Genomic DNA, 20,031 nt, shown 5'->3' on the forward strand with positions numbered 1-20,031 from the left:
AGTTAGAAAAACTTTTGAGAGAGATAAGGGATGTGTATGAAACATGTTATTTTATAAAAATCGAGGCATCCAATGCTACTATCAATTTGAGAAGACAAATTTCCAGATTGAGATCGATCTATTTTGACAGCAACTATACAAAGGTTCATGTTCAATTACTGGAGTCTTGTTGAGGGAAGCCGCAGCAAAACGTGAGGTTTTTAAAACTGAATATTAGGCAGTCTCGATCCAGAAATTTTTCTCCTAAATTAAATTAATATATCAGATATGTCATTTTATTTTATAAGTGCTGAAATAAACAGATATTTTATTTTGTTTATTAGAATGAAATTAAATATAAAAAAAAACTTATAGTAATGGTATTAACAGATCTATTATTATATTAGAAACAATCCTGTAAATATCATTTACGAATCTAAAAATAATGCCAAATTTGTTAGATATTAGATATCCCCAAAAGCATTGAGAAATGAGTTGCATGCATTAATGTCAATCCCAACCAAGGTGATTGGTATTGTTTTTAACTAAATATGATTTAATCTTCTATATTTTGATTTTTAATAATCACAGTTCAAATCAAAATACTTGATAATTTTAATGAAAAAATCACATTTGGCTAAAATATGTTTATAACCATCAACGAAGTACCTCATCATCTGGAAATTCTATAACAGGCTGAGGACTAGGGTTTACCAAATGATCCGGGGATATTATAGGCGTGGTTGGTATCGAAGGAATAATAAGAGGTCCAGGTCGAGAAATCTCCTGTTCCTCCAAAAAGTCGAATTCTTTTAATGCTGCAACACTCTGGAAGGTAAAGAAGTAACCCTACAATTTGTGTTTGTGCTACCTTCTAACCCAAAATGAAAGTAGATAGAAGTTTGTACATTTCGTGTCATAAACCATGCTATACAATAATATTCTTGTTTTCTGATAAAGTATTCAATTGCACATAAAAAAAGTTGCATCAAGTGGTTTGTTTGGTATTCAAAAAGTTGTACCTGCCATTTGGGAATATTCAATGAAGAGATTATGCCAAAACAGGAAGACTTTTTCTCAAACTATGATCAGGTTAACCTCAACGTAATCTAAATGTTCAGAAAGTAATATTGATTACAATCACGGTTGTTTGGGAACTGTTTTAAGTAATCAGGTCATAGCCATAATATTTATATGCAATATAACTAACAGGTTACTGAGGCTTGCAGTTTTTGTAATTTTTTGTAAATTTAATTTAAAATCGATGTGAATGAATAAATCTCTAAGAACTGTCCAGTTTCCGAGCAATCCATACAGACAGTAGAGAATCCACTTTGCAAATATCCTACTCATTTCAATAAAAGGTTTAGGAACCTCAAAGGAGTAGTGCTCACACAAAAAATCTTCAGAAAATTAACCTGTTTGTGTACGTATTTTACAGAGCAAGGAGATACTAATTCATGCACAAAGTATTTTTTAGGTATAGTAGAAAAGAAAAAATGATTCCCCAAATAATCTACACTCATGTGCCATTATGTTAATATTAAAAAATTGACATAAAAGTTTATTTTTTATTAACAGGTCGCCGATTTGTACTATTCAAACAGCAGCTTTTTAGAAAAAATTTTTGTTGTCTTTTTTGAAAATGTAAAGTTATGATCTAAGCTTAGGTAACCAATAAGACCTTAACACATATACATTTCTAGAATTTTTTTAATAGTCATAGCACATGACAGCATTTTTTATCAAAATAACGTGTGCAACTTTTGGAATATGTTTTCTTTTTACTGTCATCAGAGCAAAGTAGAGTAGTCTAAAAAGTGCAATTGAATACTTAGTTCCAGTTGATCTTTCTATTTTAAAAAATGTTGAAATTTGTTTTACGAAAGAAAATTTTTTAAAACACTAGAAATTTATTATACTACCTGGTAACGGTAACTTTTTCTACGAATACCCCATGTAAAAAAATAAAAATAGGGAATAATTATAGAGCTGCTAATAAATTTATCAAAGCTTGTATATCTATAATTTAACAATAAAAAAAGTTGGATGGATTGATTAGTGGGGCCCTATTAACGCCGTTCAGGAATGAACATTATTGCGCTAAATTCGTCATAAAGATGTTGTTTTAAATTATTTAGCGGAAGTTATAACCTTGGAAACATCTCATAGTTCTAAATTTGAATTTAAGTCTAAAACAGTACCGGGAAGAGAAAAGGGTAACATTTGGAAATATTTTGAAAAGGAAACATGTCAGTCTGTAATAGTAACATATCATTTCATCGTTTACATGTGGGACCCATTTAAGAAGTCATATAGTTTCACAGAGCACGGGAGAAATAAAGTGGACTACTGCCTTTAACCATACGATTTAATGCCCAGTTTGAATATGTTTACTCAGGAAAAACAACAGAACTCTCCAGCTTTGAATGGTGGGAAGCACAGAAAGATATACCTGACATTTGAAAAGCATCTACATACCATAAAAAAGTTTCTAAGTGCAATTACATTTTCAGTTTCTGTTGAACGCGTTTTGAGCATCATGATTCTAAGCAATTGATTTGTTTTTAACACTCCTAAAAACTAGAGAATCGCGCTGCATTTCAAGGAAATTCAACACTAATGAAGAACTATATTTGATATCAATTAAGCGGCTTCAACTACGGATGGAAAGTATGAGAATGCTGTTCTACAAATAACTACATAACCAATACTTCCTATTAATGTCACATGGTTGTAATGAGTAGAAAACTCTCATGAGTTATAAAAAAATTCATTTATGAGAATTAAAAGCTTAGTACTACTTGTAGTACACGCCAGCGTTAACGTATTAAGTAAAGTGATGCACAGAAGTGCATTAAATTTATAAAAGGTAAAGTAATCTTTCCACGGACGGAGAATCATGGTCGGCTAAGAGAACATTAAATTTATGACATTTTTCTTCGACTGGCTGAATAACTTAAAAGTGTTTAGAAATTTTTACCTCCTTACAAAAAGATAATTAGTTTCATTTATTACAAAGCTGGAACGAATATAATTTTACTTACTTCAGGATCAAGTCTGGGAGGAACGGGGGGCGGTGTAACAGACATTCTTTTCTTTGCAACTGGAGGCGGCATAGATGGTGAAGGAGGAGACATTGGTTCTGAAGGTGGAGGCAAATCAATGTGTAATCCAAGAGGTCTCTGACCACCCAAACCGGCAGCTTGTGGATCGGGAGCTTCTCCGGGTGTTTCAGGTTTATCTTCCACTACTGTATCATCCTGTAAATATGGAAGCAAAGCATGTTACTAAAAAACTTTTATTACATCAACCTGATTTATCAGATAAAATATTTTTTTCTTTTCAGTCCCTTTTCAATATCGTTTAAAAATTTAATATTAAATCAACAAAACTGATCATAATTACTACTATTTAAATTACTCACGGCCACATTTTCAGTTGAACTCAATACAAGATTCTGTCGACTGGGCATCCTTGATGATTGTTTCATCCATCTCCCCCATGTTACTATGTTAATGTTCATTTGCTTAGCTCGAGGCATTACTTGTTTGAAAATTCTTTTTTGTCTTTGCAGTTTTGGTCTTTTCGATATCATTGGATTCAAAAACTTTATCTAAAAATTAATATGGAATAAAGCAAATAAGAAGCAATTGTTACGATAATACTGGAAACTAAAGGGAAAAATAAGATTTGGAATAATTACATCAATAAACATTGACCGCAAAAGATAAGCTGGACTTATTGGGTGGCATGTTTGTTTCACATTACTCTTAATTTGCGGGGAAAACTAACACCCTCTGGAGTTGATCCATCGACGCCAGAAATAGAATTTCGATACAGAGATGAGGCAAAACTTTTTAAAAGCTTAACCATCAATAAAATCGCTGGCCCAGATGAATACCACCAGGCGTATTTGAAGAAATGCCCAGCTGAGCTAACAAGTCCGATAAACGAACTTTTTGCTTAATCATATAAAAAAGGTCTTTTCTAGTCGAATTAGAATTGTCCACGGCAGATAATTTTTTGAGCGATCCAACATAAAGCAGTAATTGTAAGACCTACTCGACAGGCAGACGTGGCTTATTAACAGCGAGTTCGCTGTATATGTACCAAGTGTAATAATAATGCTTCGTTTGGAAATAAGCGAGAACAGTTTTGAGAATAATTGCCACTGTTATACCTGAGACAGAAATGAAGTGAATGAGTATTTATACAAACCTTGTCATTTGTCAAACGAATTTTATTTATCAAACAATTTTAATTTTGGAACTATTTTAAAGAATTACCTCTGCAAAAAGTAATCCCTGTGGTTCCAAATGTAATGCCATTCCATGCCTCTCGTCATCTATAAAATCTTCAAGTTTCAAAAATTTTACTGCACATAACGATCTATAATCTCTCCAATAAATTCCGATTTCCAATTCCCGAGATTTATCCAATTCAATGGAAAACCTATAATAAATTGAAACTTGATGAATACTTTGTTAAGATAAAAGATTCAAATGCACAATTCATATATTGTAATTGTCTAAAAGTTTAAAGTAGTTTTTTTAACTTTTAGTTTTTATATGCTTCAAAAGATTCCAATTGAAATTAAATACTACTTCAACAGAATTTTGCAATAAATGCACTACATCGGAGTAGGTGTTCACTGTATCAACAATACTGATGTCAATTTTTTAGATCAATATCAGCAGATGTGTATGAGTAATAAGGGTGTCACATACACTACGACCTAAAGGATCTATAGTGTCCCCTTTTCTTGTTTCGACACTGGAGATGCTTAGTACTTGCAGCTGATCTATTAATCCCACTCCTTTTAGGAAGTTTAAGCTGTGGATTGGCTCTAGCCGCCAAAGATCTTCATTTTTATGTGTTACTAGGTGGATGCTTTGGTTAGGTTTGTTCCTCCATGTAGCAGAATCTGCACGTTGCATTGTCTACTAAGCCTGGCTTCGTCAGGCGTACATTGCCAATGACACAACAAGACTTCGTTTAGTTTTCCCAGGAGTATCTTTGGTTATCTCAAGCTCCATAGATTGTTCCACAGAAGGGTTCACGTCCTACAAACGGTTCATCCATACCCACGTTGGCTAGTCTGTTTGCTATTTCAATTTCCTCCATTCCAATGAGTCCTGTAACTTATTGGAGGATAACATTATTATTTCTGCATATCTCAGAGATTACCAAACTAGATATTGGAGATCAGAGCTCTAATACCTGCTTGACTATCGGATAAGATGCTAATAATAGATACTGATGCTCATATTCTTAACCATACTACTCTACATTGGCATCCTCTTACTAAAAAGCATTATACTACACATTTTCAAGTGGATATTGCCGAAATAATCAAAATTAATGCAAAAATCCATAAATTTAAACGCTAATAATCCTGCATTATTTATATAGAGAATATTGGATTGCTTAGTGAATTTTTGCCAGTTCAGTATCCTTCTACTACTACTTCCACTGGCACTACGGCCCTCAAAGAGCCTTGGCTTCCTCCGCCACATTCCTCTAGTCATCACTGCCAACGCTCGGTGTCTCCACCCTTTCACACCTAGCTCCCGAAGATCCTCTTCGACATCATCCAGTCATCGTTTGCTCGGTCGCCCAGGCAGTCGCTGGCCCTCGGGCTTCTGCCGGTACACTTTGCGCACCCTTCGCTCCTCAAGAACCAACTCCCCTGAGCTCGGTGTTTGTGCGGCTGCGCCACACACTCTGCCCGCACACCGGTCCATACAAGCGGGCAGAGAATTTTGCGATAGATCCGCTTTTTCCTTATTCAATTCAGTAAACGTAACTTTAGTAGTCGTTGGAGACTGAAGTATGCTCTACTCCCCGCTATCATCGAGTTGTCATTATTTTCGGTCACTAGTGATTCCAGATATTTAAACAGCGGTACATTTTCGAACTTATACCTGCCTACTTCGAAAGCCCCCAGAAAAGTTCTTCTGTTTCTTGACATAACAATTTATTTTGTTATGTCTTTGTATCTTAATGAATCATATTGTATAGCGAATTATTTTCAAACTTTATTGTTTACAATAAACACGTACCTCTGATCCCATGCCTGCTGCGAGCACGGCCTCCAACTCGTTTGCCCTACTGTAGTGTTGTCAAGTTTTAAAATGGCCATAATATCATCACTTACTTCTTCCTTCACACTGTAACTTTTTGTTTTTTTGAAAAAACTGAAATCCATGGGACTCGAACTACCGTCGGATTCTTTCTTTGGTCGACCAGGAACTTCTTCCAGCAAATCTTGGCATCCCATCAATCGCACTTCCAATGTGCCTGTTACAGCAGCACATCTGTAGATTAATGAACTAAATTATTTAAAGATAATTAACTCTTTTTAGAAACGCTTTTTTCTTATTTAAAATTTATTCAGTTCGATATGGTAATGGAAGACAAAATAATAAGTAGGAGAAGCATATGACGGCACACAACTTGATTAAGACATCTTCGTCTATAGTTCAGGAAATCAATAACTCGGTTATTTCGCGCTGCAGTCGATAAAGAAATGATCGTCAATATGATTGTCAACGATTGATAACAGTCACTGCACGCGATGAAACATTAATAATTCAAATCAACTTCAGAGACTGATAGAAGCTATTGAATGAAAAGGGGAAAATTAGTAAGACAAAGAAAATAGTTGAAGTACGAATTACAAATGACAATATAATAAAAAAGTAACAGTAACTTCTGTAGTTACAATAAAAATGGGTAGACCAAACCAAACCAAACATGAAGTAGTTAGAAAGTAGTTTACCTGTCAAAAATATTAGCTTGAAGATGACTAATTCGTTTGATACTACAAATTTTAAAAGTGTGGATGGTCTAACCTGTTGAGCATTGAAGTTGAGGCAAGATGTCTGTTGGCATCAGATCCTACTCTAAACGGTTGTAAGCTGGTGTAGTGCATCGTCATTGGACTGCAAGATTGAGCATTTGCAAGTTCTTCTTTTAAATGTAATGCCACTGGGGAATCTTCCGGTAATTCAGATTTTCGCATCTCTAACGATTTTTTCAAAAGGTCAAGTTTCATACTGCTAGCTCTTAAGCTTTCTTGTGCCTAAAATATTCAAATTTAAATATAGGTGTCAGTTGAAAGTATTGTTAAAATTAAAATGTTAATGGCAGCTTTTTTTCCAACATGTCTATAACAAAAAATTAGCTTAATTAGATAAAATTCTGGTAGATTCTTGATAAAAAAAGAAAACTCATGGCTAAAATAATGTGGGCTACCGGTTTTGTGCTCACCAATGAGTACTGCAAGTTTATCTGTCGAAATTCATGTATATTCTAAAAAAATTGAATTGCCTAGTAATAGAGAACAAACCGCAGTTTTATTGAAAAACGACATGTCTGAAATATACAACTCCCTCAAAGCAGTAGTTTGTAACCATACAGCACTGATCTAGCAACATTGGTTTACCAATTATTTCAAAGTTTGCAGAATTCTTTGAATGGTCAAACTTTACCAAATAACGATGACCTTCAACCTCACCTAGTTCAGTATTTTGCTGATAAGGACCAGACATTTTATGAGCGCAGAATCATGTAGCTGAAAGAAAGATGGCAAAAGCTCATTGAGCAAAATGAAAATATATGATTGATTAAATACTATTTTTTGTTAAAAAAAATGTTTTTTTATATTTCAAAACCGAAATTACCTTGTCGTCAACCCAATGAAAAATATTATTAAAGCCTCCAAATAAATAGTGACATTTGAACACACGCACAAACGTCTCTAGTGACAAATTCAAAAGTGGTACAAATAATATTTTTTTTCGGCACAATTCGGTTTATACAATAGTAATACGAAAATTTATTTATTTTCAAGTACACAATTTTTTCCCAAGTTTCATTCAAAGTTTAATTTCTGGCTTTTAAATTTCCAGTTTCGTTCCTGGCAGTATTCTAAGAAAAATTATTTTGAGGTCTCTCACATTATCATTTTGCAGTACCAATCAATATTACAAATTATTTAAAACGCCCAGATAATATTCTTGAGCTGCTCATGTCCTTTATCATCTACGATTCTCTTTCTTGCTTAAAAGGGAAAGCAGATATTTAGTCATAGAAGGGATGCTCTCAAGTATTATCACAAATAATTCTCGATTAGTTCTATAACGAATGGGGGTATTTTAAAAGTTAGTGGGTAGTTAGGCCGATGTCCTTTGAAAAGCTAAGTAGTGACCTTGAATTGAAGATTTTAACATCCCATGTCGTGATATACAGTTTCTTCCTGCCTTCAGGATTGTTCGTGATGCCTATAGCACCTTAAAAGACGTGCCCGGTCGAAAGGTGAGAGAGACAGACACACGAGTGCCTTAGATTGTCTCATATCAGGCTAGCCAGCGAATTATCCTCGCATTTGTCCATGTTACACGCGTGACCGGACCTTTTGCACTACAGCTAAAGCATAGGGCAAATGTTTTCAAAATTTATGGCACCTCTGCTACTTGAACAGATCTGTATTTCTATGGCGTTGATCAAGTTTTGAAAGAGTCCATTCTATCCACTGTCTGATGTACTCTCCCCCCCTCTCTCTAGATGGTGTAGAGCCAGGTCCGTGGATTTGCCAATCCGGTACACATATTGCTGAGCATATAATAGTCTTTTGACCAACATGTATTCATTCAAATACCGATCTATCATCTTCTCTATCTTTTCGGGGAAAAAAAAACTGATGAGGCTGATGAGACGGTATGATTTGGGATTGAAAGTCGTTCCTTCCGGCAATCTGATTAAACATTACTTTCTAGTTTTTAAGAATGTTGCCTATTTTAAAGAATATATTGAACCCAAACCGGAGTCCTACTCAAAGGACAGTAGATGTCTAACTTAACTGTTATCGGTGAATAATCGACTACAGTAAGAGCAAAATACGCTATTAGACAATTAATAAAATAAAATAAACAATATTAAGCTTCTGAAATATATTTTAATATACACTTACCTTATCAATATCTTAATAACAGTCGTTTGCATCACAGTCTTAATTAATAGTAGGTATTTTAAAGAAAAAAAAAAATGTAAAAAAGCACACATTTCACACATACGCAAAATAAAAAATTCAATCGCTCTTCTTTAATCCTTTCCAGTTAAAAAATGGAGTACTCGGTGTATCACCTAATGAACATGTTCTATTTCTAAAATTAGAGTTTTCGAAATATCTTCGACAATGTTCGCACGAACAATTGGGATTTTTTGCGGGCCCAATGTGGTGGCCGGGTTTTTTAAACACTGTTACAACAGACCCAAACTTTTTGGCAATGAACCTGGGTTCGGTATATTGTCCTGGATATATCGTAAACGGCGATCCCAAAGAGGGATCTAAACTAAGTCTTTCTTGTATTATTACCGCACTTGGAGATTTATGTAATGGTGATTGGCTGGTGTTTTCTTTAGGATTTGATGAAGCAGTTTCTTTTAAAATTGTCCATCCCTTTTCAGATTTGTCGCTTGCATCGGAATCGGAATCTTTCGATTTGGATATATTCATACGACTCAATCTTTTATTGACAATTTCCTGTAAATTTTCTTGTTGTTGTAAAAGTTTATTTTTTGATTCCGAGTTGATCCCTTGTTGCGTTCTATGCTTCCACATTCTTTCCATTCTTTTTATTCTTAATTTATCTTCCGAATCGGCGTAATCGAAGCTATCACTTAAATGTAAATTCACACTATCAGTTACACCAGAAATTTTGGATTCTTCTTTACTGCAACTTTCTTCTTCGATTCTCTGGGGTACAAAGTATAAACTGTCATTTTGAGGAATGCTACTTCTGCTGTGTAACAAACTATCTAAATCTGAAAACGTATCTTTCCAAGAAGTGTTTCCAATGGAAGATTCATAATCTGGTACCGTACAGCTGGACATGGTAAATGGAGTGATAGAGTTCGGAAAACTAGACATACTAGATAAGGAATGACCTATTGTAGAATACGAACTCATTTTTGATGGATAAGCAGTACTTGACGAATCTTCGATATCAGAGTCTTCTTTCTCCATGGATGTACTGTTTGTTTTAGTTAACTGATACGCCGATTTTCTAACGTCACTATTAGATTTCCTTAATCGATACGGTATGATTTTGTCGTCGGCATTTTTGTGAGTTATACACATATTTTTAGATTCAAATACTGTCTGTGGTGTTGATACAGTTTTACTTCTTGATGATGTCGAAGATGAACTACTATCGGATTCTATTTCTGTACCTGTACAATAAACATCTATGTGTATAGTGCGTGGTTTTTTTGATGAATCTCCAGATTTCGAATCACTACCAGAACCTTTTTTATCGTAACTTCTTGAAGGTGTTCCATGGTTTAGAGATGGCTTTTCTTTTGAAGAATTTTGCTGAAAAAGTAGAAGATGTTGATGAATTTATATCAAATTTATAATATTTTGTTACAAATGTGAACAGAGTAGTGAATGAGAATAGTATATATTACGTATAGATTGAATCGCTTTTCATGATATTAAATAGGTACTACTACAGGTATTACTAACAGTTCCTATGTATCAAAATATCGTTTTTGAAGGAGGTCAATGATACAAAATAGTACAAACATCTGAAGTACAGTATCAAAAATAAACCACATTTATACATTGCATGAAAGCGATTGCGATAGATAGATTGAATTTTGAATAAGACTTTTATATTATGGCGCACTAGCTCAATTTATCAATTTTCTCACTTATACAATTTCTTCACTCATTCATAATGTATTCGCAGCCAGGTATACTAATGTCGTAGGCCTAGAGCATCTACTTTCGATTTTAAAACAAATACTTTTTGGGAGGGTTTTTTAGATTTGGCTAATAACGGAGCTACCCTTTTGCATACCCTTGTCCGAAGGGTTTATTTTCCAGAAAAACATTGAAAATGCATACTCTGTTAAGGGTATTGTATATATAGATGTAACCGCAAATGTGTATAAATAAAATATACAATGTGTTCATAAACTCTTCTGCCATACGTAAACTAGATATGATTGTAGGTCCTTCTAGCATAAATTGCTTGTATCAAAAAGTTCCCTCTTTTAAGATGATGCTGTTAAGTCAGTTTCTCTAGCTTATTTCAGAAAAACGGCTTCGTAGAAAATTCAAATTTGGTTTATTACATGAGCATACATTTCGGAGAGTTTTTGTACAATATGAATGTTATAAAAAATAAGAATAAATCCAATCGCAGAAGATGAATCATTCGCTTCCACCATAATGCGAGTTCTCACAAATCAGTTAAAACGAAAACGTTTTTGAACAGTCAATACATCTAAATGATAGGTCATCCTCCGTTTGACACCCAATGATTTCTTCTTATTCCCGCAGATCAAAAATAAATTGCAAGGTTAACGTTTTTCTGCATCTGAAGAAGCGTTCGATGCGTTGGAATTAGATGTTTCGGGGATAACTCAATCGGAATGGAAAAAATACTTCTACAATTCGAGCAACCTTCGTAATTAGGTACATAACGAATGATCACTATTTGTTTTATAATAATATTCAAATCGGAAGAAATACAACGTAATTTATAATAATTTACTTTAATTACCTCTAAAATATTTCGTTTCCGGGAAACCGTTGACGATGAATCTCTAGAAGATTGTCTGCTACGATTATAACCGATAGTTTTTCCTCTTTTTATTTTACTCGTTTTCATATCCTTATCGACGATTTGCGATAGAGGCGAAGTGCATTTGTTAACCATTTCGTAAGTTTGGACGGAGACGTCCCTTTTTATAGATCGGTTGGTTTCCGATTCTCGGCAACATAAGGAACAACCTGAGAAATGGTATTGCTCAATAATAGTCTTGATATCAGTATTAAAATATTTGAGATTATTGATAACGGACACAAACTTTGCATTTTACGTAATTATATATTATCAACGAAAATAAATACGACTCAATTTTACAAGAATAATGGTGTTTATTTCAAATCGATAGGATAAGTATTAACAAACTTACAAAATTTAGAAGTCTGGATATATTTTTGTACCGCCCAAGACCCGTTCCAAATAGATACTACGTCATCAGCGCCGATTATGTAGGAGAATGACTGAACTTTATGACAAAATACTACTGGCTAGAGTGACTTATCGCTATTTTCTTCTTCAGGAAACTTGCCTCAAACCGATTTCCTTGCAATGGCGAGTTATTTTGCCACACACAAAGATTTTATGGCTGTCAAAATGCTCGGCACGAACCAGATAAACAGACAGATCGATAGAATGACCTATTCATGGAGCAGAAACATATCTTATTTGCACGGAACCACATAATTTTGAGATACCAAGTGTTAAAGTTCGAACAAATATGTTACATTTAATTTGGAGCAAATTCGACTTCGATTTTGTTGGACTTATGAAGTTGGAGTAAAGAAGTACCTGATTTTTATCATAAAATAGTTAAAATGAGGAAATACTATAGTTTTCTAAAAATTATAGTACACGTTGATTTAATCAATTTAATTTAGTTGATGCCTGATAACTAGCAAAAAGTCTCAACCAACTTACATAAAAAAGTAGTTTTATGGCTTTTATCAAAAAGTGGTGGTGCCCCTTATTTTCTTTGAAAATATTCAGGTTAGATCTCCACGCCAATGCAAAAAAAATAAAAATAATCCAATCACAAGTAACACCTACTATATTTAACAAAATTACTTGTACTTGATAAAGACAGTATTCCTTTTACTATTCTTTTTCATTGCATCACACCATTTTTTTCGTAATTTTATTCCTTCTTCATTTGGTGCAGAAATAGTGGTGTTGATACATTTTGGTACAACACAATATTTACAACGAACCTTTGTCAAACCAGGATTCGACATCCTGACAAAAAATACGACACGATGCGATAGTAAAATAGTAAAACAAAACAACGTGGTGTGGATGCGGCTGTAATTTCGAGAGCGAAACTCGATCGGCGCTGGTGACGTAAGCAAGCGATTGTCGCGTCGCAAAAATTCCACTTTGTAACTTAGCCCGAGCTGATGCCTTGGCCAGAGAAAGACGGAGCTTACGGTAGGGGTAGAGAAGTCTATCACTCACGATGCACTCCGGCATTTCCGGGAGACTGGTAGCTACGATAAGAGGGCCGGCAGTGGGCGACCAAGGGCAACAAAGGCAGTAAACGATCGATTTATTACGCTGTGGGTGTTGAGAGACCGACATTTAACGGATCCTGAGGTTCGGGAAAGACTTGAAATGTCTCGAAATAGACGTCTAAGTGCAGACACAGTGCGGCGGGGAATGACCCACGACAGGGCTCTAACTCCTGAAAAGGCATCGAAGAGAAAGGCGATTATTTGCCGATCAATATTCTCATTGGACTTTGGAGCAATACCACTATACCACTCAGACGATCGAGACAGAGTGTGGAAACTACCACGGGAGTGATTTGCTCAATGTATCATTCGTAAATCACGGCCTTTTAAAAGGAGATCAGTTATGGTTTGGGGTTGAAATAATTTCCATCCCGGACTGAACTGATTTTCATAAAAAATGGGGCACTGACTGTTCGGAAGTAAATCGAGGAAGTCCTCCTAGAGGATGTGATCCCATTTGCTTCATTTATTGGTAAGCAATTCATTTTAATGCAGGATAATGCTCGTCCACATGCCGCCAGAAACGTTAGTTGAATACTTGGAGCAAGCAGGTATCAGTTTTGGACTGGCCTGCACGATCTCCCGATATGAATCCCATAAAGCATGGCGTGTTAGACGTTGTCATCCTCCTCCTTTTTTGTACATAAGCAATAAAAATTATCCATTTTTGGCAGATTTTGTTTAATTAACCTATAAATTAACCAATTCATAGCATAAATTAAAAAGATTAATTTATTTAACAAAATTATAAGACCAAATCTAAGTGTCCGGTTTTTTTTGCTGTTGAGTTTATTTTGTCAAGTAATTTCTACTTAACAAAGCCATTCGGTCGAGGAGATTTATGAGAAAAACGTATAAAAAAGATGTAAGAAGTTAGAAGTTGAAGAAATTTACTTACGAATTATAATAGTTACTTACCAGCTTCTCCGCATTGATCTTGTGCGGCAGTATTCCCAACATTCTCACATAGTTCCTTGACTGGCGATACTCTTCGAACGGACGAAAATTCATCACTGTAATGTAAATGATGACACCACGGATCACCACAACCATAAAAACTGTCTCCTTCTCTTTCGCAGCAAACAGATGGTGTCTGACATCTCAAACTCTGCGTCCTACCACAAACTGAATGTCCGCTAGAAACTTCTGAAGGCGTCCCTTTATGTTTCCCTTTATTGGAAGATAGTACGATGTTGCAAGTACTCCTACATTTTCTGTGATAATTCGAACTTATACAAGATGTGGGAGAGAAAACATCACTGCCATAAGCTGAATCTTGTCCTGGTATGTTTAAATTACACATAGGTTTTGGAGGAGGTGTCGATGTGAAAAACAGACGACCTTTTTGGAACCCATACAGCCTATCAGTTTCAAATGTTTTAGAACTTCTGGTGTCCGATTTAACACTTTGTGTTGGAGGTGAGGTTGTGGTTGCGGGTTCCGAGGAAGTCCAAGAATATAACATACGAACGCCGTTTTCATCTTGAATTGCACCAGTTTTCGGAGGATTTTGAGGATTTCCGACGCCTGGATGATTTATTGTGAATTCTGCATGAACGGACCATTGTTGTGGTAGATCCGGTGTCGAATACATAATAATATTCTACTTCAATTTCTCCATAATCAAAGTTCTTTTTTTATTTATATTAGGCGTACAAAATGAAAAGTCATTTCAGTTCACTAACACTACGAGCAATCATTAAGTCATCGGCGCAATTGGCTTGATATTTTTAGAATATACTAGGTTATTCGATGTTTTCTTTCGAACCATCATTCCTTTGCAAACACTTGTCAAAGTTATTGTTGAGTTATATTTAAATAATAGACCGATCCGTGTCAGCTGAGTGTGTAAAAATACGACACGGTTTTATTATATTCTAAGATCAACATTTTTAATTTATTAAATTAAAAATAGTTGATATGTAGGTGGTACAAAACCAAGGAAATACTAATAGATTTTTTTATATTGTATTAGCTTGACCTATATGTATAAAATTTATTCGCTTTCCACTGAATAATTATAAATTTTGATCTTATACCAGAAAATTTCCCAACTTTACACTTCATGGACGTGGTACACCTTCTATAACAGGCAAATCCCATAACATCATAAAAACTACCGAAAACATTTACCAGAGAAACAAAATACAGGCCAAAATCAATGGCATAACTACCGAAGAAATTCCTGTAAACAATAATATTCGACAAGGAGATTCTATTAGCCCCGTGTTCTTCAACATCGTTATGAACGAAGTAATAAAAAGCATTCGTAACCTGAGAGGGGATAAAATGAAGAACAAAGACGTCAAGATCCTATGCTATGCCGATGATGCTGTTGTGATTGCAAAAAACGAGGATGACTTACAGAGATTACTATTCAAATTCAACACAACGGCAAAAAGTTTCGAAATGAAGATATCTGCAGCAGAAACGAAATGCATGATTACCTCAAAAACACCTATGATGCAAACTGGTTGTAGATGATGAAATTATACAACAAGAGATGAAATTTAAATATCTAGGCATAGAAATATCAGGATACGGTGATATCGAAGGAATCAAGCGGCAAAAGCAGCACGAACCTCAGCTTACCTGAACGAAACAAATATATCGGAAACGAGACTAAATCCCGAATCTACTAGGCTGTCATCCGGCCTATATTAACATACACAGCGGATACCAGACCAGACACATCGAATACAAAGATAATATAAGAAGCCACCGAAATGAAACTAGTGCGTAGGATCGCTGGAAAATACTTTTTGACAGGGAGAGAAGCGAGGACATTAGAAGAACATGTAAAATTGACAACGTAAACGAATGGATATTGGGAAGAAGGAGAGAGTGGAACGAACACATAGGTCGAATGAATGACGACGGAATGGTCAAAATAGCTAGAGAGCTAGGGCGCCGAAGCGTTGGAAGACCCCGCAAGAGATGGAGCGACAACCTCTCTAATAATTAAACGGCGGAGGATACGAGGGAAAACAAGCATTTTGCTTACATTAAAGAAAGAAGAAGAAGAAACTTCAAGATCAAAATTACGAGAGTTGTTTGAAAATTTTCTGATCTCAACCTGAAATATTCAGCACTTAACATATGAGTTATGGAATATACTTAAGCTTGCCTTAAAATATTTTCACCAAAATTTTGGCCATTTTGATAAGTGAGTCGCTGTAAAGATTTTTCTGAAAATGGACTAAAGAGCTGATAAATATTTATTTTGATAGGTACGAGGTCTGGATATTAGAAAACGAAACTGGTTATGAAAAAGAGTTTCCTTACAAAAATTCGAATGCTCCCCTCCCCTCGTCACGCACCTTTCAATACGTTTTTTCCATAGATCGGAGCAGTGTTCGAAGTCTTTTTTGGTGAGGGCCTTTAGGAGCTCTGCCGTTTTTTGCTATACCGCGTCCATTTACTCAAATCGGGTCCCTATTAAAGGCGCCAAATCTGATGAGTACGGTGGGTGTTCGAGCGCTGGATTACGCTTACTGGCCAAAAAAGTTGTTCTCGCAGTGTTGCCAAAACTGATAAATATTAAATTTTGGTTAATAGTCTGACTCTCGGGAGCCCATTCAGTCATCACCATACCGTTAATATCGGAAAAATCGATTAACATTGCCTTGAATTTTGATTTGCTCTCTCCACCCTCATTAAAGCGCTTACACCACTCAAAAACACGCGCACGAGATAGAGAATTATTGTCCCTATAGGCCTCTTCCAACAATTTTAGCACTCAGTCGGTGTTTTTTTTTTTAATTTAACGAGAAATTTGAGATTGACACGTTGCTCCTGTTTTTCGTAACACATGGTTTTCGGTACGAGAAAAAAACACGTTCGTTTTAAACCGATTCCGCACAAATACTATAATACTAATATGAAATTGTGTCGTTTTGTCCATAAAATTGTAATATTTTACGATGAAAATAAACGTTATTTTTCTTTTTTCTTTCTTTCTCACTCTTTTTCTTTTTTCTCTTTCTCTCTCTCTCTTTCTTTCTTTATCTCTCTCTCTTTATCTCTATTTTTTTGAATAAAATTTTACTTTTTGAGGCAATTTAACATGTGATTGTCAACTGATTGTTGTTTTTACATTCATTCCACTATTAATCGAGGAATTTTTTTCTGGATTGGCCTATTTTCCAGATCGTAATGACGCGTCGAACAATAATTTTCTTCAGACATTCGGTGTCGGTCTATATTTAAATATGGTATGTTTAGTCCATTTACGCAAATCGCTATATAATTTCGATGCAGGTTAATAAAATAATATATCGTTATAAATAGTTAAAAAATCAACTGTAAACAACAACATCGTCGGATAAATTGAACGATTTGGATTTTAAATCTTTAACCGATTACTAAGATCGATAATAGGCCGCGGCGTTAGATGTACTGAATATATTTTTGGCACAAGTTTTGTACTATTTATAAAACGTATTATTTTTTGGTGGGAACTGCCCACTTATTTTGTCACACGAATCAGAGTTTTTTTTTCTCTACTTTTTCACAGGTGTATGTGAAATTGGATAAATATTTTGGCAAGCGACAACGCATATTTTGAAAAATACCTTGACTATAATGATTTCAAGTACGACAATTAGATTCGTACAATTCCGTTAAGATTTTTTTCTACGGTCACGTGTAAAGAGACAGAGATTCGTTGATTAAAGTTAGGTAGGATAAAGAAGATTTTTATGAATAGGAGAGTTTGTTGGAGTGGGTCCTGATATAGGAATTTTTCCTCTGCAGAGCCGAGGTTGTGGTGGTTACATGGGGTTCTGTTTCCTGGAAGAGGAAGAGCGACGATTTAGGATTTTTTGCTAGAAGAAATTTGCAAGCAAAAACGGTCCTTCTCGTTTTGTTTTTTTTTTATTTTTAGAAAAATTTCATGTTTTTCTTTTTTTAATTTCAAATTTAAAGGGAGGTGGGAGGGTACAGCTGCGGCTGCGTTATTCCCTATCGTCGGCCATTTGGTAGCTTGCAGGGAAACCGGAAAAAACCTGCAACACCGACGATCGACGAAGAGTGTGTGGAAGGTCGGGTTTCGTTCGATAAATATGGGAGAGCCGGCGAGAATTCTGCAGAGTTGGTTTTAGTATTACCAAAAAAAGGGGCATTCCTGGAATTGTACTTCAGTGGAAGTTACTTGGCTTTTGGGTAAAAGCGAAATGGATACGGTTTGCCACGCCGCTAGTGACGGTACAGTTGTATCCGACGTTATGCCGAGGTTACTCCACGCTTCAGAGCAAGTCAAGTTACCATATACTATACTATATAATTTTTTTCGGAAAAATGAAAATGGTCATATTTCATCAAATTGAATATAAAAAGATATCTCAAAGTTTCTAAAAAAACGATCGATTATTTTTGATACAATGGGGCATGTAACCAATTTTTGAACTTTTATATGTTTTCTGGAGTAGCAACCTCAATTGGTCGACCAGAACGTTCACCATCATCGGAATATGTACGACCACGTTTAAATTTAACAAACCAATGATAAATGGTTCTTTTCGATGGAGCTTCATGGACGGTCATCCTGTTTATTGTTGGGCATGCTTCCCATCTCACATTACATGCTAGTCAATTTTATCAGCAGCACGAGATAATCCTCTATTATATCCCAATGCTACACATAAAATTCAGTCAATGGACGTTGCTGTCGGTATGAAAAAATATACATACACCAATAGCAGAATATTTAAATGAAAAGGATGTCAGCACAATCGAAAAATCCCGAATTATAAAATTATTGCCTTTTTCGAAGAAAAAAAAAGTGTGCAGGTGGGGATGGATAGAAGTACGAATTTTTTGAAAATCTTGATGTAGATCGATAAAAAAATCTTCTTAATATCAAATTTTTGTCGCATTTTTTGTGTTTACTAGCGCCAATTAAAATCTGTGATGTTTATTTTTTATTTCTCTGTAGCTATTAGTTTTGGGAAAAAAATTGTAGAAACACAAAAAAAGTTTTCCAACAATAAATAAAACCGCCCACAATCTTTCATAGTTTCCACTACGTTGTACCTGTCATTTGAAGGAAGTTGAATTGCATTTTCGCGTTGTGAAATGTCGATTTACAATATAAATATGACATATTTCGAAATTTTTCATGAACGTATACAATAACTACAATAATGAATTTATTCCATTCGGCTTTTACACACTGTGTATCTGAGAAGTTCACTCATACATATTTAGATCATATTGTATAGTATCAATTCCAATATCCAAATATTAAATTTGTTCCAATATTTAAAGCAATAAAAATATTGTTGATGCATTTTTATTAGTTTTTTCGTTATTAAAACAATTCTGTAATATATCTATCAAAACTTACAAGGTCAGTAAAGACCAATTGAAACTGGAAATAATGTATTGATAAAAAAAAATACTTAAATGTGCACTGTAAAGTAAATAATTGGTTATTGTCAGTTCTTTCTAATTACTTGGACAAATATGAAGAACAGTAATTTCAAGTAATATTTTTTATTCGAATCATAACTTACTGTTATATGATACAAGATGTGGATACATATCTTCCATTTTAGAAATTAGGATAAAAGAGCTACCATGAAAACGATTGTAAAAAGAAACTTACCTCAAGAAGCGCCCTTTTTTCATTTTTATCTTTATTATTGTTTTGTAATAATTTGATCACATTTTTGGCACCTTCCACTACAGCGGCCTCTACTCGCAATCTATGTTTTAAAGCTTCTATTCTATCATCTAATAATGGTTCCAATTCACCATGAGATAAATCACCATTATCTGTTAAATCCTGTATTGAACCACGCGACTTGGAGTCTATATCATGTTTTAACTGAAAATTATGAAACACCAACATTGGAACTGGTACAATTGGAGACAGATAATTCATAATTTAAATACATATATCGATACTGTATCTAAAA

General features: G+C 34.8%; 1 protein-coding gene across 5 annotated transcripts in view; it reads right to left on the reverse strand.

Annotated features, from left to right (window-relative positions):
- Positions 1-20,031, reverse strand: part of LOC130893135 (serine/threonine-protein kinase N) — a 58,025-nt gene that overhangs the window by 15,220 nt on the left and 22,774 nt on the right. For 3 of the 5 annotated variants that reach the window (XM_057798976.1, XM_057798973.1, XM_057798972.1), the window contains exons 4-10: positions 19,719-19,940; positions 6,837-7,066; positions 6,045-6,299; positions 4,269-4,434; positions 3,407-3,595; positions 3,027-3,242; positions 649-807 (exon numbers count right to left, since the gene is read on the reverse strand). In XM_057798976.1, coding sequence (XP_057654959.1) covers positions 649-807; positions 3,027-3,242; positions 3,407-3,595; positions 4,269-4,434; positions 6,045-6,299; positions 6,837-7,066; positions 19,719-19,940 — 1,437 coding nt within the window. The remainder of the gene's footprint in view (positions 1-648; positions 808-3,026; positions 3,243-3,406; positions 3,596-4,268; positions 4,435-6,044; positions 6,300-6,836; positions 7,067-19,718; positions 19,941-20,031) is intronic. The other 2 variants (XM_057798975.1, XM_057798974.1) reach the window with 1 other exon arrangement.

Source organism: Diorhabda carinulata, chromosome 4, assembly GCF_026250575.1.
Source record: "Diorhabda carinulata isolate Delta chromosome 4, icDioCari1.1, whole genome shotgun sequence".
Taxonomy (NCBI): Eukaryota; Metazoa; Arthropoda; class Insecta; order Coleoptera; family Chrysomelidae; genus Diorhabda; species Diorhabda carinulata.